We start from the raw sequence: 23,134 nt of genomic DNA, 5'->3' as shown, positions 1-23,134 counted from the left end.
GATCATTTACTCTATAGGATCGTTTTCTTTTAGGGACAGTCATCTGAGCTTGCATTTTCTCAACAAGGTCCTGGAAGCAGTCTGTCGAGCTGGCCCATCTCTTGGGCAATAGAGGCTCTCTCTTGTGTTAAGGGACTGACTTGTCGGTAAATTTTAAAATGGAGAAGGTCAGCAAGGGTTAGATTGCACGAAGTTTGCCTCAGGAAGTAGAAAAACTGCTGGGAATGCGTTTAGGATGGACAAGCTCACTGCCTCTGAGAAGTCATCTGGCAGCTCTTCATGTCTTCCTGACTTAAATGTCAGGACATATGTGTTTTTAGTGCCCTTAAGGGCAGTGAAGTGTGTTTGTGTGTTGTGTGTCTGTGTTCTGAGAGAGAGGGAGGCAAAACTGCGGAGTAGCTATAATTTTTCTGTCTAAATACATGAGTTGTTGTTTGTTGGTATTGATTGTAACTGACATTTAGACCCTTGTCTCTTTTCTGATTTCGAAGAAAGCCCACTTTAAAAAAAAAATAAAAACCTTTTGTCGTGGTGGTATGGGTCCATCAGAAACTGCCAAAAGGTACATATTTGAGCCATCTTTTGTGGAAAACGTTAATATCTTTTCTCTCGTGGATAATTTGTCAGCTTGCATTTATCCAGGTGAATAAGATCTGTCACATTTATAAACCATGTTTGTCCTTTTTCTGGGTGAGTCAAGTTCACCGTACTGTTAGGTCAGATGTCTGAATGCTATCTAATGTCAGCGCTTTTTGGTTTTTCAGACAGAGATCTGGATAGTGTTGGATTTAACAATGGGCTCATTGTCTAGGTCTAGAAAGGTGTCATCTCTATACTTGCTGATATGATAATTATATGGCAAACTAAATTTCATATTAGTAAATATCACCATCGTGACTACTGTCCATCAGTTAGTGCTCTTCAGCTGCCTTTAATTTAGTGTTTTGCACTTGTGTTGAGCTTTGTATTATCAAAGTAATCATTTCTTCCTCCTTCAGTGGATGGCTACTGTCTGTATTAAGACCTGTCTTTGCTAAGCTCAGGAAAATGATTATGTTAGAACTTGCTTTTGATTACATGGCTGATTGTAACTGTTGCTGCTTTTAGAGAATTTCTGAATGTGCTAAGAGCTCTTAATGAATATAGCAAGCTTATGATGTTGTTTTAATCCACAGAAATATTTATATCTGATAATTCGGCCCTAGAGTAAAATTTTAGGCCTGTATTACAGAGTTTTTATCTTTTTCTGCTGATCACATTTCCTGATAAGATGCTAGTGCTCCTCTTCCCTTCAGATTATTAAGACTCCTAGGATCTTGCAAAAGAAGTTTTAATTATGAGAATTTCCAGCTTGCAGAAATATTAGTGTTAATTGCTTCTTCTGCCAGTATGTGCTCCCCTGGTGGGGCTGGAATGTGCTGTTGACTGGGCCCTGGGAGGAGGGGAGGAAGCAAACAGGAGCTGGAGAGGTGACGATGATCAAACCAGCCCACACAGCACGGGAGGTGGACAGGCCAGGTTATTTATGGCCAACAGCCGAGGTGTTACATACAGCAAAGAAAGCTGAGTGAGTAGGGTGGGGGAAGAGACTGAAGAGATGTCAGACACGAGCAAGGTCATTTGAGAAAATCTGTGCCAGGGTAAGGGGATGAGAAGGGACAGGTTCCCCCCGTGGAAATGGAGCTGAAAGGAACGAGATGGGTGGGCAGGTGATATAGGTCTGGAGTGCTTGGAGCAGAAACCCTTGGAATCCATGAGAAATGGTGGTGGGGGGTTCTGGGGACAGGTCACAGCTTGGTCAAGGAGAAAGGTTGTACTCTCTTTCTGACCTCTCGTAGGTTCTGGGAAGGAATAGATGTCTCTAGATATTTAACTGCTGAATGTGACTAGGACAGGGCAGTGACTGATGTCCCCAAGGATGATAAGGAAAATCTAGAAGGATAAAAAATGGCCAAATACACTCCTTGCCCATTCTCCCTCTCAAATAAACCTGTCCAATCATGTCGTTCATCTTAATTCCCTAAGTTCTTTTTCCCCTTCTACTTTGATACATAAGAAGGACTCAATGATTATTGCTCTGTCAGTGGTTCTGTAATGCGTAATTGAGAAGTCAATCAGCATGACTTCTCTTCTACCAGCTCCAATTTCAATGTCCTTTCCCTTTAGCTTCTAAGACAGAGGTGTCCATGTCCTCTCATTAATGGTCTAAGTATTCATGAGTCCATTTATATACCAATTCCATTAATTAAAAAATTGATAACAGCTATGAAGCATATCTTGTTAAGGTATACCTAGTAAAATCAAGAAATGTGCATTTCAGCAATAATGTGAAATCACTAAAGAAAAAGTACAGTGATACAGGCCTTTAGGTCATTGGCCAATATTGATCAAGTCAGTGAGAAGATATGTTTATAGAGATAGAACTCATCTCAACAATCTCAGGGTGACTTCTGTCAGGAAACATCCCAGTTATGACTTTGTTTGTATCAGCGAGAGTGGCTCTCAGTATCCGTTTCAGCAGTTTCCAGGAAAATAAAAAGTGTACATACAGTCAGTGAACCCACATATTGTCCAGGGTTTGACCACATAGCCAGAATTTTCCGGAAATTTCTTAAATTCTTCAAAATTCTAGATACTGGGTCATCTTGATAACTGAGGTTTTCTTTCTTCTGTTAGTTCCTTTTGAAACAGTCACCTAAAAGGGTAGATGTTTGATAATTACTGCAGACAGTAAATTGTCAACAACGAGGGCAACTTTAAAGCATGATTCATACTTATTGAACTTGTTGAATATCTTCTAAACTTGTGACTTCATTCCCCCAAGGATTCCTGAAATTCAGGTCATTTAGTAAAGTAAATAACAGCAATCTCCTTTGTCCTCTTAATAACCTGTGTTCATGTGTGTTGTCAGCTCTCTAAGAGAGTGATTTCTTGTGAGCCATTTGAGGGTCTAAGATTAAGTTTCTTAAAACTCTGTATTTTCAAAATGCCCTTAATCTGGGGAAGCAACTCAGTAAATCGCTTCAACAACTTCTTAAGGTCTAAGGTCTAGTTGGCTAATTGCAATAACATGAAAGCCCCTGGTTCTGTTTCAGCTTCTTTCAGATGTCCCATATGGGGTTATGTAAGGTACGGAGGGGAAGGATGGAAAGGAGGAAGGAAGGAAGGAGAGGGAGAGGTTGAAATAGAGATAAAGAGAGAGAGAGAGGAAAACTAAGCCTTGGTCTTTACTTCTTTCACTCTCTCATGCATCAAACCTTGCCAAGTTAATTGTAATATTCTGACAGAGCCTTCTGATGAAGGACTCCATAGAACTGGACATTCTATGTGGACATGGATACACTGTTAATCCCTCTCCAACTTTAATTTCTAGTGTACCATTTTTGGCAAGGATACTCCACGTTTCCACATTTAGATGAAACTCTTAAAATCCCTTTCAGTCAGTTGGATAGAATATGTAGAATCAGGTTAAAGAATTATTTGTCTAAGAATCTCAGTGAGCTGCACCCCCAGGCATTTGGCCCATGGTGCCTACTTGAGGTGGTAAATTTCCCCTCTAGGCACTGCCTCTGATGTTTGACCTTCTCAGATCTCAGGGCACCACTGGAGGCCCATGAATAGTTAATGGTGACCACAACAATAATAACTCTGTTTGTAATGATATACTTTGGCTTTACTGGGTAGGATCTTAACCTTGGGAATTTTGACAAATTATATGCATGGCCATATAATTATCAGCTCGGTGTTCTGTGTAGGGTGATTATTTTTCCCAGGAGGGAGTCGGAAGCAGGAACATAAAGATGTGTGCCCACCAATATACTGCCTGCCTCTGCATCCAAGGGAGCAGAATGAGTTGTAAGGGTTGAGGGGAGGATAAGGAGAGGGAGGGAGCACCCTTACTGGCTCTCCTTGTTACAGCTGAACTACCTTCAGGCTGCCACAGGATTACCTGAGTAAAGGTGGTGAAAATCAGCACGTCTCAAACCTTCGTGTGCACAGGAATCACCGGGATGTTGATAAAATGCAGATACCAGTCTAGTAGGTCTGGGGAGGGGCCTGAGATGCTGCAGTTCCAGTAAGCTCCCAGGTGATGCTGATGGACCACAGAGCACACTTTGAGGAGCAAGGGCTCAGACAATAAAGTCATCTCTTTATGTCACGTAACAAGAAGCCTGGAGACAGGCAATTCCAGGGATGGTTAACAGAGCAGGTCAAAGATGTCCAGGCAGTTTTTGCCATTTCCTTCATGGCTCCCAAATGTCTGCTACATTCCAAGTATCACATCGTCACACTCACATAAAAGGCAGGAAAAGCAGGGGTCGGCTCTGGGTGGTGGTCTCCATTTTTAAACTGGATGCTGCTCAGCACACTTCCTGTTCCATCTCGTTGGCCAGCAGGGGTCATGTGGCCTCCTGTGGAGCAGAGGATTGGTTGCGGTGATGGACTTAGCCAGGTCTTGATTGCCGCCTTGCCTGATGCAGGTTGCCTAAGGGCGGGCTGGAATCTGGGTCTGTTGGCAAGGAAGGAACTCATGGGAAGGCACCAGCAGTGACTGCCCTACAACTCCACGTGGATCTGAGAACCGCCTGTGCTTGGAGACGGGGTGCACACACTGTGTGGGCAGCTCTGCCTCTCAGGCTACGCAGACTTCTGTGTCTCACAGGGCGGCTGGATGCATAGGGAGACGATGACTGAGGGATGTATGGGCCTGATGGTTGGGCCCTGTTGGCCTGTTTAACTTTGTGTGCCAGCCAGTCAGGGAAGATGCTTTGTATGTTTGTTTGTTTGAGTTTCAGCTGGCCCTGTGGTTGGTAAGGTTCTTTGGCCAATGCATTTTTCTGCCCTATGGCTTATGTGTTGGCCTGTATTTTATTCTCACCTTGGCCATTCAACCAGGTACAGTGGGTGGGCTTGGGAAACTTTCAAAACATACATTTTCTTAGCATAGGACACTTTTGAGATGTTTATTTGTGTTTTTTCTTGGGGACTGTGTCCAGTGGCCAGGCCTTTTGTTCCCCTCCCCTTAGGGAATGTTTGGGGACGAAAGTAGAAACTGCCTGCCAGCTGTTTCTTGAGGTCACTGAGGACAGTGGACTTCCTGGAGTGGGAGGGAGGTGGAGACTTTGCCCACGTGGGGCCCTGTCTGGGTCACCGCAGCCTCTCAGCCTGGGGCTGGCTCAGGACCTAGCAGGGCCTCTGCTCAGGCATCGGGCCGTTTCTGGGGTGGCCTGCCCCCTCCTCCCTCACTCCTCTCCCTCTCCATTGTGGGGTCATGGGGATGCTTCAGAGTCCTCTTTCAGGACTTTTGGGGGCCTGCTGGTGTAGGGTAGATCTGGGAGGTGACAGCTTTCAGGAACCTGTAGGCAAGAAGTGCCTGCCAGGCCTCTGTTTCCCAAATCACCCAAACCTCATGGGCAATACTTCTCGATCTCTTGGGGGCCCCCAACCTCATGGGAAGACCTTTTGGGCCTATGAGACAACAGGATCCTATGGGATGAAGCGTTTCTCAAATGCTTTCCCTTCCTTGTGGCCTGCTTTTGTTTCCCCTGCTCTGGTGGGAGAAGTGAACCTGTTATTCTGTGTACAGACCCCCGTCCTCCTGCCCTGACCTCTGGCTGGTCTCCTTTGCTGTGGCTGCCTCTGTGATAACCAGGCCCTTTGAGCTTGGCTTCCACGTGGGTGGGTCTGGGGCTTGGGGCGGGGAACAAGCAGACTCCCCTTCCTGATATCTCCATACTGTCCAGCGTTACCAAATCTTGTGGTAGGGAAGTTTATTCAAAGGGCTTTGTCAAGAAGGACCTTGTGGTTCCTGCCACTCTCCTCCCCTCGTTTATCTATTTTTCAAATTCAAATTTTGTGTGTCAGTTTGTCTGTTACATGCAAATCAAGCTCCACCCACAGTCAGTGGTGAGGGGAGGTGAAAGCTGTTTAGCTGTCAGGTGCTCAGGTACGGCTACATAATGGTATGTTTCTTGTATTCCCCGGGTAAAAGTTTAGTTTTAACAAATGTCAGTGACTCAAGGTGGCGAAGGATGGAATCAAAGAGACTGTAAAATTCATTTCCTACCAAGGCACAGAGAAGTTGAGTCACTTGCTCAGAGTCACACAGCAAATAAGGAGAAGAGGAGTTGGAACCCAGGATGCATCCATGCTTTGGGCGCTCTGCTAGACTGGTGCTCAGCGGCTGATCTTAACCTTTTATTTGCTGTCCCTGAATGCAAACACTGGTGAAAGGCATCCGTTACTGCTGCAGTGTTTCAAATCCTGGTAGATCGTAGCATAACTGTCAGTTAGGTCTGCTGGGGAAGTCTAGAGACCTCTCTCAGTTTGTGGGTGAAACAGGCTCAGTAAAAGTCAAGTTTGAGGCCGTTTGGCTCATTTGGTGTAAGCAGAGCTAAAACAAAGATCCAGGTAATTTCAATCCCAGTTCTGAAGTCTTTTGCAAAATACACGTCGGCAGTTCAGTTATTTGACTTTGGATTAAATGACGTATCTCCTGAGAAAGTTCCACACTGACTGTGGACTTTGGTCCTTTGTGAGTGGGGGAGCTGGGTGGGGTCCAGTATCAGGGAGACTGAGAAGCGAGTGGGGAGGAGCATACTCTGTGTTTCCATACGAAGAAATCCCTGTTCAGGCCAAGTATTTACTTGGAAATATCCTGCTAGTTACCTTAATTGTCTCTTTTACCAGCGGGTGATTATTTTAGCCTGAACCTGAGGATTATGGCCCTATTTCTGTTGTTCTACACCAGGATTCTCAACATCGGCACTATTGGCATTTGGCCGGGCTGAATCTTTGCTGTGGGGGTGTCCTGTGCACTGTAGGATGCTTAGCAGTATCCTGGCTTCTCCCCACAGATGCTGGAGCACCCCTAGTTTTGATAACCAAAAATGTCTCCAGACATGGCCAGATATCCCGGGGTGGTGGTGGCAGGGGAGGATTGTCCCTGGTCACTGCCTACGCTTTGATGCGCTGTGACTTTGATGCGCTGTGACATGGCTCCCACCAGGGCCCACGCCTCATTAGAGCACCCATTAACTTCATTGTCTTGTAATTTCGACTTGTTGGTCACTACTCTCTGTGCTTTACATTTTCCTAGATTCTCACATCAACCCCATGAGGAAGCCCTCGTTATTTCCATGTGCACACGGGGAGACTGAGGCTACACTGCGCTGAGGGAATGGCCGAGGTCCCCTGGCTGGGCGTTTCTGACCTCAGTGCCCGTGTTGTAGTCGCTGGGACGTGCTGTCTTTTAACCCAGCATCTGGTTCAGATGTGGCCAGCCCCGCTGATGAGGGAATGGATGTTGAACTATAGATGTTTCCTGGGTCTGATTCAGTAGACATATTGAGCAGCTCACTTCACATCACCACCTAGTTGTCCGCTGGGATGAGCGTCTCAAACTCAAGCTGCCGAAAACTGACTTCCCCTGGAACCTGCTCCTCTCCCAGATCTTCCCAACCCAGACAATGGCTCCATCATCACAGGAACGGACTGTAACATCCCCCAACTTAAAGCAGAGCGAAACAAAACCCTCGTTTTCTCCACCTCCCCCTTCAGCTACCGCCCACCTTTTTATGATCGCTTTCACACACACACACACACACACACACACACACACACACACACACACACCCTTGAAAGGTGTCTGTACTCACTGTTTGCAGTTTTCCATGTCCCATTCTATCCTGAACCCCAGTCAGGCTCTCATCCCCATAATTGCACTGAAACCACTTTCTCCATGGGAAAGATGGGGCCACCACCGACCCAGCTGCTTGGGTCGGAAACCTCAGAGTCATCCTGGAGTCCTTTCTTTCTCATCCGCCACATTCAGTCCATTCTCAAGTCTTGTCTTTACCCTTCTCTCCACCTCGCCTGCACTGCCCAAGACTAAGCCACTGTCATCTCTTGCTGGGACTATGGCAGTAGCCTCCTCACTGGTCCTCCCTCTTCCTCTGAAGGCCATATTCCTCGCAGAAGCCTGAATGATCTTCTCCAAAAGTAAATCAGACTCTAACTCCTCTGCTCAGAGCTGTCATTGGCTTCCTGTTATGCTCAGAATAAAGGCCAAGTTCATTTCCATGGCCTAGAAGGTTCTGCATGATGTGGCCTCTGGCTTCCTCTCAAAGCTCCTCTCCAACCACTCACACCCCACTCACTCCACTCCTGCCCCTCCTTGCTTTTCCTACAGGGGGCCAAGCATGCCCCTGGGCCTTTGCACTTGCTATTGCCTCCACCTGAAAAGCTCGTTTTTCAGATTTTAATATGGCTCACCCCTGACTTTTTTCAAACGTTACCTCCTCAGTGAATCCTTCCTTAACTTCATTTTTAAAAATACCAACCCCTGCAGGGCTGGCCCAGTGGCATGGTGGTTGAGTGCACGTGCTCCACTGCAGCGGCCGGGGATTCGGATCTCGGGCACGCACCAACGCACCGCTTGTCAAGCCATGCTGTGGCGGCATCCCATATAAAGTGAGGAAGATGGGCACGGATGTTAGTCCAAGGCCAATCTTCCTCAGCAAAAAAAAAAAAAAAAAAGAGGATTGGCGACAGATGTTAGCTCAGGGCTGATCTTCCTCACACACACACACACACACACACACAAAAACCAACCCCTGCCACTGTCTATCCCAGCACTGGCCAATAGAACTTTCTGTTATGATGGAAATGTCCTACCTCTGCACTGCCTGGTAGGGTAACAATTAGCTATGTGAGCACTTGAAGGGTACCTTGGGTATCTGAGGAACTAAACTTTAAATTTTATTTAAAAATAAATAGCCATGTGTGGTTAGTGGAGACTGTACTAGACAAGACATTCTTTATCCCTCTTTTACTTTTTTATAACACTTATCACTACCTGTCATTACATATTCATTTGAATATTGTTTATTAATAGAAAGAAGCCTTCATAAGAGCAAGGACTTCATCTGCTTCCTTCACTACTCTATTCCTGGTACCTAGAACAGTGCCTGGCCCATTGTAGGCATCTAATTAATACTTGTTGAATGAATGTGAGATGTTAATGAAGTAGAAAAGAACTGGCATGATATGTAGACACCAAAGGCATGTCAAAGGCCTGTCAGGTGACAAATCCCGAGGAAAACTTTGTGCCCACTGATTTTTTCAGTCACTTTTTATATTACGGTATCTTTTGCTATTGAAATGTAAATTGATCTTAGGTATTGGCATTTTGATGCAAATTGGTTTCTAAGATCATTTCAGTCCTCACAGCCAGTTGAAAATGGAAATTTGGAGGGAAAAGGCCAGAGGAACCATAGAGGATGAAGTAAGTAGTTGACAAATAGTAGTTGGCAAAGATAAATAAGCCTTACCCACATCTGAATTTTTCTTAGGATGGCTGCTTGCTGTTTGGTTTATACTCTGCTGCCATCTTCTGGTCAGTGGTGAAAATGGCACGATCACATTTAAATTTTACCATTGAAAGAGAGGAGGCTGTTAATTGCTCAGAAAAATAAAGATTCCTCTGGAAGCTTTGAGACCATCCAGATGTTATCTGGATGCTTATGTAAATAATATAGATTGCCCGGATTCAGAGCAGGGCACTTTGGTGGAGCTGGAAAAGGGGGTGATGGATGCAAATGAATCAACCGTCTATCAGGTAGACGGCAACTGAAAGCAGAGCCCCGGAAGGAACGTGACCCAGCGTGTGAGCTTACGTAGAGCAGAAGAGAGAATATAGATGTGGAGTGAGGCAAGGTGAGATGTGTGCCCTGGGGCTATGCGAGGGCCCTCCACCAGACCTGACCCAGGAAGGTGTAGGGGAGGACAAAACCCTTTTTCCTCTACCCTCCTAAGTTCTGTGACTGGGGCCCTGGAATTTAACTGACAAAAGACAGATTAACAAGAGAAAAATAGAGTTTATTTACGTGTGCAACATGCATACATGTGGGAGAAACTTAGTGATGTGTAACTCAAGGGGGTCGTTAGAACTTGGGGCTTCTATAGCATCTTCACAAAAAGCGCTAAATTTTTAGGGAGAAGACAAGACAAAAGAAGAGGGATTTAGGCTTTTAGGGGCGGCAGACTGTGCAAGGTCAATTAAATGCATGGGCAGATCCAGTGGAAGATAAGGGCTGTTTAGTACCGTTTGTTATGTGGATTCCTCGCTCAGGGGTCTCTGGGCTGGTCAGAGTCTTCGTGATTTAGAGTTCTGTCCTTCCTGGTACAGGGAGGGGCACCTTCCTCACGGGAAATTTTATGTCTTACTTTTAGGCAGAAAGGAGAAGGTCAGAGAGTGCTTCCTGCATCTGCTGTTTCTCAAGGACCTTCAGCTCATAATAATCAATATGTCAAAGGGGCATAATTTGAGGTAGCGTGTTCTGACCCCTTACAAAAGCTTTCTGAGGAAAGGACATTGAAGTGGGACATTTACTGCAGTCTTTGGCTTCCTTGATGGCCACCCAGTGCCCAGTCAGCTGAATGTCCTGAGGTCCACCGCCCTGATGAGATCATACCCGGTGTGTGGGGTTCTTTCCTGGGCATTCTTTGTTAAAAGAGGCATCAGTGAAATGAGGATCATCTAGAACTTTACTGTGCACAGGAGTCACCTTGGGGTCTTGTAGAGGTGCAGGTTCTGTTCAGTGGGTCTGGGGCAGATGGAGATCTCTAACAAGCTCCTAAGTGATGCTGATGCTGCTGGCTCAGGTGCTGCACTTGGTGTGGGAAGGAGTGAGGAAGGGTGACTGGTCAGGACACCAGGACCTATAAGGATCAGCTGGAGGATCCTTGGATGAGGAGCCAGAGGCGGTGGGGTGTGGTGGCACTTGTTTCCCAACTCTGGGAGGGGTGTGTCCTTGTTCAGTGTAACCTGGAGGGCAGATTTGGAAAGCAGGGGTGGGAGTGGAATTCTGAATCACCACAGGGGTGAATCTCCATACACGTTAGGATGGACTGCTGCAAAAAGTTGTGGAATCTTTTCCATTTTGAGATCTCAAGCAGAGGTGAGCCATAGCCTTGTGGGAGGATGTTTTAGACCAGTTCCCTGTTTGGGTGGAGAATTTGATGGTTTCAGAAGTCCCACAGATTCTAGGAGGAAGAGTTATTCCCTGAGGATATCACTCATTTGACTTCAAGGATTAAGATAGGAACTGTTCTGAATCCAAGAATGTGAGGTGCCTGTTGAAAAAAAACCAAACCAAAACAACTCACGCAGTCAGTGCCTGGCCTTAGATGTAATGAACTGCTTATGTAGGTCCAATAAATGAGAAGTCTCAAGTCACTCTGACAGCACTAAAGATGTCACATAACTCTTGACAGCAGAAGCTGGAGACAGAAGAATGAAAAACACTGAGCAGTCTGGAGCCACTTTCTGGAAGGAACAAACTCCGCAGACCTTAACTGCCCCCCAGGTTCTGCTCTTGCTATCCTGGGTGCTACGGGGATGATCTGAGACTCAGAAAAGCTAACCGTGAAGAGACGAGAAGAAGCATAATGTATTTTAGAAAGGCCATAAAATAATTTAAAAAAGATTTGGTATTTGAAAATGAGTCCATCAGCATCTGGACATTTAACATAATAAATTTCCAAAATGAAAGGCTGATTTTCCACCACGTTGAATGTGCTACTACCTCAGTGGAGCCAGGGTTTGGAATTGGGGGTGGTTTCTGTGAGGAAGAGAATGTTTGTTAGTTCTCATAGGAATACATATTTTATTTTGGTGTATTAAATCAGCCAAATGCTTTTAATGCTGATCATTTGGTTGGGAATATTTACAAATATTTGTGAGGGACATATTTTTTTTCAGCAATTATGCAGCCAATGTGGTTAATGTAGATGATCCATCTGGAAACTCTAGGCACCACACTATTTTTTGTCCTTCCCTTCCAAACTAGATTTTCTAGTCTAAGTTATTCTGATAATTACTTCCGTGGTCTCCTTCCTGGCTATGTCTGTCTCGACACGCAGACCAAAGCGGAATCACATTGTCATTCTACATCTATGACCTTCCATTTGGTTAGGTTAATTCTGGAGACATTGATCAGATTGCCTGGTGGTGACTCAGGCTCAGTAATTAAGACACATTCTGCTTACAGAGATGTAAGCTCAATGGCAGGATCCAAAGGAAGTTCAGAAAATTTATTCTTTTTTTTTTAAACTATTTTATTGAGGTCACATTGGTTTATAACATTATATAAATTTCAGGTGTACATCATCATATTTCTGTATAGACTGCATAGTGTTCACCACCAAAAGTCTAGTTGCCATCTGTCACCATACGTATGTGCCCCTTTACCCCTTTTGCCTTCCCCCTGTTCCCTTCCCTCCTGGTAACCACAATCTGTTTTCCGTATCTCTGTGTTTGTTGATTTGTTTATCTTCCGTATATGAGTGAGGTCATATGGTTATTGTCTTTCTGCATCTGACTTATTTCACTTAGCATAACACCCTCAAAGTCCATCCATGTTGTCACAAATGGCACGATTTCACCTTTTTCTATGGCTGAGTAGTATTCCATTGTGTGTGTGTGTGTGTGTGTGTGTGTGTATCACATCTTCTTTATCCATTCATCCGTTGATGGACACTTAGGTTGCTTCTAAGTCTTGGCTATTGTGAATAATGCTGCAATGAACATAGGGGTGCATATATCTTTTTGAATTAGTGTATACATGTTCTTTGGATATATACCCAGCAGTAGAATTTCTGGATCATATAGTATTTCTATTTTTAATTTTTCAAGAAATCTCCATACTGTTTTCCATAGTGGCTGTACCAGTATAGATTCCCACCAGCAGTGTGTGAGGGTTTGGAGAACTTATTCTTATCTGGGGAGACTGGCGAGTGGCTGCCTGCTCTCCATTTTCTAGTGTTGCTGTGTCCATGGCTCTGCTGGGGCACAGGGAAAACCAGAGTCCTCCCTACTACCCTACTGCCCCCCAAGCATTGGTAGGGACGTTGGGAAACTTTGCCCTTGTTCCAGTAGAGATGTGAGGGCATGTGCCTGCAGACAGGTTGATAATTTCTCCCATAGCCCTGGTGGCCCCAAAGAGTTTCTTCTTGGGTGATATCACCCAGGCTCATCCCAGTCGGTTTTGTCATAGTGCTGTAATTAACTGCCCAGTTCACCTTTGGCCTGAACATTCAGCCTCTATGATGAGAGGTGGGGCAGGTAGGTGTTAGGGACAGGGATGGAGCTTTGGCAGGAGGGGATGGACTAGGCCGTGCCTGATCAGGGGGCCTTCGGTTTGGATGAGGAAATCCGAAAAGGGAGCAGAAAGATATCAAGGCTGACTTCCTGTACTTCTCATTTTGCCTGAAGTCAGTCCTGCTTTTCAGAGGTGAACTGTTATGGTGGCTAAAATAATGCGGTTTACTTAACAAACACTTGTGTTGTGCTTCTTAGGTGCCAGGCACTGTTTATAACACATGACAAATATTAATTCATTTAATCCTCATCATGGTCCCATCAGATCATCACATCCCCGTTTTACAGATGAGGAAGTGGAGGCACAGAGAGGGCAAGTTACTTGACCAGTGCATAGTAAATGGTGAGCTGGGGTTTGATACCTGATAGTTGGCTTTTAGAGTCTGTGCTTGTAACTGTTACATGATGCTGAATCTTCCAGAAAAGGGTTATTTCTGTTGCAGGATGCCAGGAGGCCTCTCCAGAGGTCCCCAAGAGAACCAGAGGCAAGTGGACCAGAGGCAAACCTCTGCTAGGAGGGGGCAGAGCCGGTCATTCTCCACCCTGAATTTTACCATGTTGTTACAAAAAGGGCTTTTGCCATGAATCCCTCAGGCAGTACAGAGTCTCTGGGGGCATTTCTGCTGTGTGACCAAGGTTGCCAGAGCACTGGCTGGCTGTCTGGGTTTCAAGATAAAGACATCAACTGAGGCCGTAAATGGTTATTTTTTGTTTGTTTTTTAAATGGAAAATAAATGTTTTATAGAGAACTTACCTTGAAAAAAACTAAAATATAAATTTATTTAATCTTATATTTAACAAAATTTATGTTTTAATTAAAACTGCATTAGTTTCCTTCCTCCTCCAGCTTTATTGAGGTATAATTGACAAATAAAATTGTAATATATTTAGGTGTACAACATGATGAATTGCTATATGTATACATTGTGAAAGGATTCCCACAATCAAGTTAATTCACACATCCGTTGCCTCATATAGTTACATTTTTTTTTTTGGTGAGAATGCTTAAGATCTACTCTCTTAGCAAATTTTAAGTATATAATACAGAATTATTAACTACAGTCACCATGCTGTACATTAGATCTCCAGAAATTACTCATCTTATAAGTGAAGGTTTGTACCCTTTGACCAACATCTCCTCATGTCCCCCACCCCCATCCCCTGGCAGCCACCATTCTACTATTTGTTTCTGTGAGTTTGAATTTTTTATTTATTTATTTATTTTTAGATTCCACTATTCTCTCTGCCCTCTTATGGATAAATTCCCCTCTGGGCCTGAGACCCTTGACTACCCCAAGCTTTGTCCTTTATATTGGGAAGAAAGGGGCCAGGCAGGATGTGACAACAGGTCTTGAGTGGGCTGCATGTTTCCCAAGAGGCAGACGACACTGAGGGAGGAAACGATGCCACACTTGGCACCCTCTTTCATTCAGAGCTCCCTGTTTAGAGATTGTGCTGGCTGCTTTTCGTGACCAAATGAGGTCAGAGTGATGGTTGGGTGGCAAGGCTGCTAAAAGGGCTCAGAACACCCTCCTGGTGTGGACCCAGCATCTTCCGAGTGTACACAGACCAGCTGCAAGGTACAGCTGCCTGGGATAGCTCAGAGCAGGGCCAGCTCAGGCCCAGAGCTGCTTCAGCCAGAGTTGGAAGCAGGCGGGTATCACCCAGGTGTGCATACCTTCCTACATCCTGGGATTGAGGGGCCGTGAGAACCCTTTGGTTGTGCCTTTATTTCTTATTGTCCTGAAACTTCTGTCAAGGTGAGACTCGTATGGGGGTGGCAGCTGCTCTGAGTCTTCACATTCTCTGATGTTTGGAGGCCGAACCTCCTACTGGGTTGCCCATCTACCTTACTCGTTTGGGTACCAACGAGTATTGAAAGAGGTCAGAGGTTTGATTTGTGCCTGATTATTTAACCTTTCCCCAAAGTGGAAACCCACCTGCATAGCACCAATGCGTCTTTTACTTGCTGCAAGATATGCTAGCTTTGCCCCCTCATTGTTTCTTTGTTTGTTCCTTTTTTTATGTGTAATATAACATATCTTTAATTTTATTTCTTGCATGGTGATCTAAATACTTGCTAAGGTCACTTCTTGAGATTCATTTCTTTTAGGTTAAGACTCAACTTTTCCTAACAGTCATCATGTAGCATGCAGACACCTTGAGGGGGAAAGAGGGCAGGGCAGGTTGACTTGGCAGTGGGAATTGGTTTACCAGAGATCAGAAAGCCAGTTACCTGGACTTGTTTGAAGGAATGAGGCTCAGGTGGGATATGTTTTGATGAGGACAAAAGAGAGCAGTCGATCCTCCATATTCATTTCAGTGTAAGGGTAGCTGTCTTTTTTAAAAAATGACAAATTCTACCCTTTTCTAAAAGCTGGTGGAAGTGGGAGTCTAAAGGAAGAATCAGAGATAATTTCTTTCACCTTTATGCAAAAATGTTAACAGTTAGAACCCAGTTTGTCAATTCCAATACAAAGGAATAAATTTCAGTTCAGTGGCATTAATTTTTTTGTATTGCGTGCAACCTAGGATGACCACCTCATCCTGGTTTGCCCAAGACTGTCCTAGTTTTAAAAATGAAAGTCCCATGTCCTGGGAACCCCCTCATTCCCAGGCAATCTGGGACTGTTGGTCACTTAGGGCTAACACTTTGCTGGGTAGATTACAGACATTGAATGGAACTCCTGACATAACCCTATTTGCTGGAAATTATCACCCCTTCTTCTTCTTCTTTTAACAAATGAGAAAATAACTGCTCAGATGAGTAAAGAAATTTGTCCAAGATCATCCACTGCAAGTCTTAGAATTGGAATTAAAGACTTCTGGTCCTTTTGGTTCTTAACTCCTCCACCCCCCAAATTAGGGTCTGTATTTAACATTCCTCCACTACTTCATGAAATTGCCTACTTCATTTTAATTCCTAGTTCTTTTTCCTTTCTTTTTTCCCCCTGTCCAGACTTTACATAACCCACAGGCATGTACTAGTCCTCACTAAAGCTAGTCTGTGCTCAAAACATCATTGATCTTTGTTCTAACTCATGCTGCCCAATAGAACTTTCTGTGATGTTGGAAATGATCTATATTTGCACTGTCCAATATGGTAGCCATTAGCTACCAAAGGCTATTGAGCACTTGAGATGTGGCTAGTGCATCTGAGAAACTGACTTTTTAATTAAATTTAAATTTAAATAGCCAACTGTGGCAATATGGTGCTACCATATTGGACAGCATAGTAAGTCCTAACTCACTGATTCTCTAGTTGAAAATATGAGCACCTGTCACTGAGATCAAGTTGGGTTTGTCAGTGTTGGGCTAAGTGATGTTTATTGTTTGCTTATCCTGACCTTGCATACTTGTTGTCTCATTATGAGACATACTTGTTTTCCTTCTTTGTTCTCACCACAATTTTGGTGGCTTGGGGATTTTGGTTTCTTACAGGTTCAGCGAAATGAGGACAAATCTACCACCTTGAAACTGGCTGATTTTGGCCTTGCAAAGCATGTGGTGAGACCTATATTTACTGTGTGTGGGACTCCGACTTACGTAGCTCCTGAAATTCTTTCTGAGAAAGGTAAGTGTTACACAGCGCTCTGTGGGACTCTAGCTCACTTACTAACAAGTGTTTTATTTTCAATGTTTAATATTTTATATTTTTCAATATGGAGCAGTCAAAAATCTCAGCAAGTTAGCACCAAGCTTGCACTTGAATTTTAGTGGAAATATTTGAAACAAGTCTCCCTGACCAAAGCATGAGAACTTTTTCCTCCTCAGCGCTGCCCTTATTACAGAGAAGGGGTTGGGGTGTGTGTGTGCATGCGTGTGTATGTGTATGTGTGTGTATGTGTGAGTTGGAAGGACAGTGAGATGAAAGATGGTGGAGAATTGGGTGGGGAACTCAAGCAAGCAAGGCCGTTTGTGCCACTGACCCAAGGCTGCCTCTCATGGGAAAGAATTAAAGCAGTTCTTACGGTAATTGGCTTAAAAATTCCTCCACCAACCTTGCATTTTAAGGAAAATGGGGTCCCATTTCAAACTCCATGAATGATATTTATTGCCTGTTTGTATATTGTATGGGAATCCAATGAACTGTTTTAGTGGCACACTCTGTAGTATATAAAAAGGAAATCATTATTATTATTATATGGCTCCAAATATATAAATGACTGTTTTGCCACTGTGGCACTCCAGGGGAAATCAGTTTAGGAACCCAGTGTAATAGGGGAAGGCTCTGGATGGGTTTAGGTTGGTGGTGGGGAGAATGGAGAGATAGTTTCCCATCAGCAGAAGCATCAGGGAAGCTAAGATGAGGAGACTAGAATAAGCATGGGGTTGGGTGGGAGACACGTTGAGAAGAATAACGTCAGTGATACAGAGGGAAGTTTAGTTGGTTGAGCAGGTTGAGCCTGGATTCCTTGCAATTGTGAGGGCTGAGTAGAGGAATTTGGACTCAGCGTGGCCAGCATAATAGCCATGGTAATCTGGTGACAGTGAGACAGGAAGATAATGAACAACCATAGGCATTTTAATGGAGGCATCGATGAACTGGATAGGAGAAGAACTCATGATAGTCTACATGAACTCTTAGGGAAACCACCACATTGGTGGTAGCACCAACTAAAATAAGGTGTTGGAAAGGAAAGCTCTTTTGGGAGATGGGCATGGGGGGAGTTAAATATTGAACACACTGACTCTGTAGAGGTATCAGGATGGACACACGGAGTTGTCTGGTGGGCAAGGAGGTGAAGCCTTGGGCTGAGTTTGTGGTTTTGACACTCCTCAACTCAGAGATGGCAGCCGAAGCAGGCGAGATAATGAGCTCCTTAGTGATGCCAGCAGGGCAGCCAAGGACAGATTCTTGAGGGAAGCCAAGAGTTGGGGGATGAGAGAAGGAAGCAGAAGCAGAGGACAGGGAAGCCTGCGGCAGGAGGAGGACGAGAAAAGTGCTGTGTCACAGAGGCCGAGGGGCAGGTTTCAACAAGAGGGGAGGCCCAGCAGAACCAGACTCTCCTGAGAGTGGGAGGTTGAGAACTGAGGAAAGGCCATTAAATTGGTCAGAAAGAGGTCATTGGTGACCTATTCCCTTAATATTTTTCTGCTGATTTGTGTCTTGACAACATTGCTCTGGGGCATAATAATGAATATCTAACTTCCAAATTAAAGCTGCCAAGTGTTTTCCTTCTCCAAAGATAAAAATTTAGAAAATGTTTAAAAGTGTATATCCTGCTGTTATAAACTTTTGGGAGGATGATTAGGCAATATGTATCAAAACTCTTTACTGTATATTACTTTGTGCATTTAATTTCTAGAAAGTTATTTTAAGAATATAATCAGAGATGGACACAAATATTTAATATATAAGGATGTTCATCACAGAATTACTTACAGTTGTAAAAAAATGAGAAGAAACTTAAATCACAACAGAGGCCTCATTATATAAAGGGAATAAAAAATATTCTTCAGGGCCGGCCCCGTGGCTTAGCGGTTAAGTGCGTGCGCTCTGCTGCTGGTGGCCCAGGTTCGGATCCCCGGCGTGCACCGATGCACTGCTTCTCCGGCCATGCTGAGGCCGCGTCCCACATACAGCAACTAGAAGGATGTGCAACTGTGACATACAACTATCTACTGGGGCTTTGGGGGAAAAATAAATAAATAAAATTAATAAAAAAAAAATATTCTTCAAAAAATATGATTTCTAATTTTTGAAGAATATTTTTTATGTTCTTCACAGGAAATTCCCTTACAAGAAATGCCGTGATACAATATTAAGTGAATGAAATAGGGTATAAAGTATGTACAATGTGATCCTAATTTTGCTAAAGAAAGAATAAATGTGTGTGTGTATGTGTGTGTTTGCGCAATCTTGGGGAATACAGCTAGTAATATCAGTCTTTTTATAGTCATACAAAAGAGCCAGTAAATAATATTTTTAAAATGAGAGAAAGCAATGAATGAATAGGAAGTAGAGGCTGCTGGTGTAGACCAGGGCTCTTAAACTATCCATGGTGAAGGGCCAGGTTTTAAAATTTCCAATACAGTGTGGACTCCTGTGAAGTCCTGCTGCAGGTCACTAGATGGCAGCTCATGCCACATGCAACTGACCACGTGTGTTTGACAACACCTGAACTGATCTATACCTGTTCAATGAGATGTGTCCATTGATCATGCAATCAGATGTCACAGCTGTGTCAAATTGCTATAAGAGTTGCCAAGCGTTTGCTTTCAATTTCTGTGCTTATTTTATCACAGACCAGTAATAAGGGATCACAAAGTGGCAGTGGTCCAAGGACCAAACTGAGTAACACTGGTGTGGACCACACCACCACGTTTGTAGGAGTTGGTAGCAAAGCCCACCTGTGTGTTTGGAAGTGGCTCTTGCTTACTGAGAGCTGAGGTCCTCTATGACCTGGAACTATGATTCTCCACCGAGTATCTCATCACATTTGATCCAGCTGGGTCTCAGTCTTGCTTGTGTCCCTGCCTCTGTTGCACAGGTTACGGGCTGGAGGTGGACATGTGGGCCGCAGGCGTGATCCTCTACATCCTGCTGTGTGGCTTTCCCCCCTTTCGCAGCCCAGAGAGGGACCAGGACGAGCTCTTCAACATCATCCAGCTGGGCCGCTTTGAGTTCCTGGCCCCTTACTGGGACAATATCTCTGACGGTGAGATTTGGGGCTTCCTCCGGCAGGGGAGGAGTGATGTAGAGCTGGGGCCCCTCCTGGCTTCTGACCGCAAAGCAGATTTTAGGTCAGATGTGTAAGAAGACACGCAGAGGGCCCATCACAGAACCTGGCACGGAAGTGGACTGTCGACATGTCGTGCCTCATCCTGTATTTCCTGCTGGCTTTGTGTTGATTTTATGTAGCACTCTGAAAATGTGACTTGCTTTGAGATTTAACGAAAAAGTCTAACCACCAGTTGCAGTCACCAAACACTTTTCCTTAAGGCAATTAGAGAACCTCAAAACTGAAAAATGTCAGAAACGTATAACCCTCATTTGGAAAGATCAAAGCCGTCTCATATAGAGAAGTGTTTATGAACAGATTGGACGTGTGTCTTTTACTCATGAGTAATCAGGGGTCCTGTGAGGGCACACCTGGAGCACAGGGGCTCTGGAAAGTGAGGGGGGAGGCTCTTGGTTATTTTTAGAGGAGCAGAAGCATTTGTGAACCTCCTCCTTTTTGGTCCTTTCAAATGGATTCTTCCCCCTTGTTTCTACTGATTTGTCTGTACTATCCACTGCCCTGGTAAATTGTGAACTGGATAACTGGGGGTTTTGAGTCTAGGCTTAAAAAGTAGAATAGGAGTGGTAAGTATTTTGTCTCCAGTTTCCCCTAAACATGTCGTCTAAGATTAGTTATTGAACTGCCCTCATCCCTAGACTCCGTCTCCTCACTTGTGGTTGGGGGATGAGGGAAGGGAAAAGCATCATTTTTTCGCCCTAAATAAGGTACAGAGAGGGGTGGCTTGCTGCAGGTAGAGTGAGGGTCTTGAGCTGATGAAGGCAGTGGCAACTTGGGAAATGAAGGACAAAAATCCTTTTAGAAAGTTCTGTGCAGCACTGATCTTAGATTTGGGCATGGGTGCCCCTGCCTTGGGCCCCATGCCTTAGGGGGTCCTGCTCTGTTATACCCCTCCCCGCAGAGTGAGGAGACTGTGGGGCCAAGGAAATGTGCCCTGCCTCAAGCCCCAGTCTCCTCTTCTAGACCACTTAATTGGGACCCCAGTATTCCCTGCCCAAATGACCCAGGCCCACTCCCAAGACTGGTGAGACCTCTTCCCAGCCTCTCCCCACAGTTGCCATAGGGTGGCCGAGGAGCGACTGTCTGGGGGGCAGGTAGAGAGAGCGTGGACATGTTCGTGGGGTGTTCACTCCTCCACACATGTACATGTGGGTCTGAGAATTCCCAGGTTAAACCTGGCCTTCTGCCCCCCGAGTCCTTTGAGGAGCTTGAGGGAGTGATGCTGGTGGGTGTGGGCACCGGGGCACTTTGTGGGCAGAATGTGCCCTGCTTGAACTGGGTGGGGTAGGAGAAATCCTGTGGCTTCCATGCTCAAGTGGTGGCTGGACAGTGGTGTAGAGGAGGGGGTGATTGGTGGGTGAGGAGCTGATCTTGAGCAAGAGTCATCCATTCCCCAATAAAGGCAAGAAAAGTGGGTGTTTCTTTTCCTGTGCATTCTCGAGTGATTGGAAGAGGAGGCTCAGAGCGCCGGCCTGGGAGAGCCAGCAAGCCATGGAGAAATGTTTTCTCCTCTCCGCCTGCCACCTGGCCCACCAGTTGTCACCATCTCTCTCTAGAATTAGTCATGGTCTTGGACAGAAAATGAAATTCATTTTGTATTTGCGCTATTTACTACTTAGGTTTCTTTCATATGTTTTTCAGTTTTGTCGATATGGAGGCATATTTATCAACTTAGAAAGGAAGATTCAATATATTTTATTTAACAACTTGATAGTTTGATTTACAAATTTAAAATATATAGACGTTTGGTATGTGGCCTCGATTTGTTCTCTTGCGCTGGGTGCCGTGGGTGCTAGTGGTGGGCCTGGCCCCACGACTGGAGAAATGAAGAAACATCCTCTGCAGCTGCACTGTCCAACGCAGCAGCTGCTAGCTGCCCTTGGCTATTTAAATTTAAATGTAAATTAATTGAAAGTAAATATGATAAGAATTCAGTGCCTTAGTTGCACTAGCCGTATTTCAAATGCTCAGTAGTCCCAATATGATAGTGCAGATACGGGAGGTTTCCATCATCGCAGAAAGCTCTGTTGGACAGCACTGCTCTAGTGTAGCCACGGTGCTGACACGGATGTTTGTGTTCTTATTTCATGCCTGGGGAAGAAACATCCAGAACCACCTGCATTCATCTCATTTGCCCCTCCTTCTCTCATTCCAACAGCTGCCAAAGATCTGGTGAGCCGATTGCTGGTGGTAGACCCCAAAAAGCGCTACACGGCCCACCAGGTTCTTCAGCACCCCTGGATTGAAGCTGTTGGAAAGACCTACACAGCAAACCTACAAAAGGAGGTGTCCCCTAGCAGCGAGGGCCACTTCCGGAGCCAGCACAAGCGGGCTGCAGAGCAGCCATCGTAGTCACCGCCTTGGGCACCTGTTCAGCAACCCCCCGCCCCGACCCTGTTCTGCTCAAGGACAGAGAACAGGAGAGAAGTCTAGGAGAAAAACAATGAAAAGGGCTTCTTCACATAATTGGAAAATCAGGGGAAGGAGAGACACTCAGTATATTTTAAAGCATATTTGAAAAAATAAACTTGAGTCTTGATGTTAAATGTTGTAACATATTTTTAGATTTGTATATTTGAAGCCTTTAATACATTTTTTTTGGGGGGGAGAGACTTGTTATTAGCAAGGAATTTTTAGTAATAATAGTGTGTTTTGCTTCCTCCTTGTAATCAAGTTCATGGTATACGACATGAGTGGTGCTTCCCAGGGTCTAAACTCCCCCTGTGAGATTAATAAGGCAAATGGTGGTCTTTCTATGTTAATAAAATGTGCTCTGAATGACTGAAGTGGGTCGTATTCTGATTACTTCTTAATGCTGCTGATGAAGCCAGGGAATTATGGTTCAGACGTGCCTCCTGAAGCCAACATGACTACATGTAAATGTTGTGAAGGACACTTTATTAGCTGGCAAGATCTGTTTATTTAGGATGTGCTGGTCTTGATCTCTAGCATTTTAGTCTTACTGAATATCAGATTTGGTGCAGTCTGAAAAATGGAAAGAAAAAAATCATCGATTCATTCTTGCCCCATTTATATTGCTTTTCAACCGATTATCCCTGAGTCTTAGTCACTTCTACATCTAGTCAGGCACTCTGGCTGTGACTGTGTGAGCATTTTCAGATCACGAGGGAGCCATTTAGTGCGTTAAAATGTCAGAAATGCAGTAAGTGGATTACACTCAGGCTCTAAGGAGCTCCGAGAGTTCAGGCCTGTTCCCACCTGCAGGGCA

General features: G+C 44.7%; 1 protein-coding gene across 1 annotated transcript in view; it reads left to right on the top strand.

Moving 5' to 3' along the window:
- Positions 1-22,685, top strand: part of DCLK3 (doublecortin like kinase 3) — a 49,049-nt gene extending 26,364 nt beyond the window's left edge. Inside the window, exons 3-5 of the mRNA XM_087431716.1 lie at positions 16,604-16,736; positions 19,657-19,824; positions 22,064-22,685. Coding sequence (XP_087287842.1) covers positions 16,604-16,736; positions 19,657-19,824; positions 22,064-22,257 — 495 coding nt within the window. The 3' untranslated portion in view covers positions 22,258-22,685. The remainder of the gene's footprint in view (positions 1-16,603; positions 16,737-19,656; positions 19,825-22,063) is intronic.
- The last annotated feature ends 449 nt before the right edge of the window (positions 22,686-23,134 follow it).

This window comes from Ceratotherium simum, chromosome 5 (assembly GCF_057802395.1).
Source record: "Ceratotherium simum simum isolate JZ-2026a chromosome 5, ASM5780239v1, whole genome shotgun sequence".
NCBI lineage: Eukaryota > Metazoa > Chordata > Mammalia > Perissodactyla > Rhinocerotidae > Ceratotherium > Ceratotherium simum.
The sequence above is the reverse complement of the archived record's forward strand: the minus strand, read 5'-3'. Positions and strand labels throughout refer to the sequence as shown.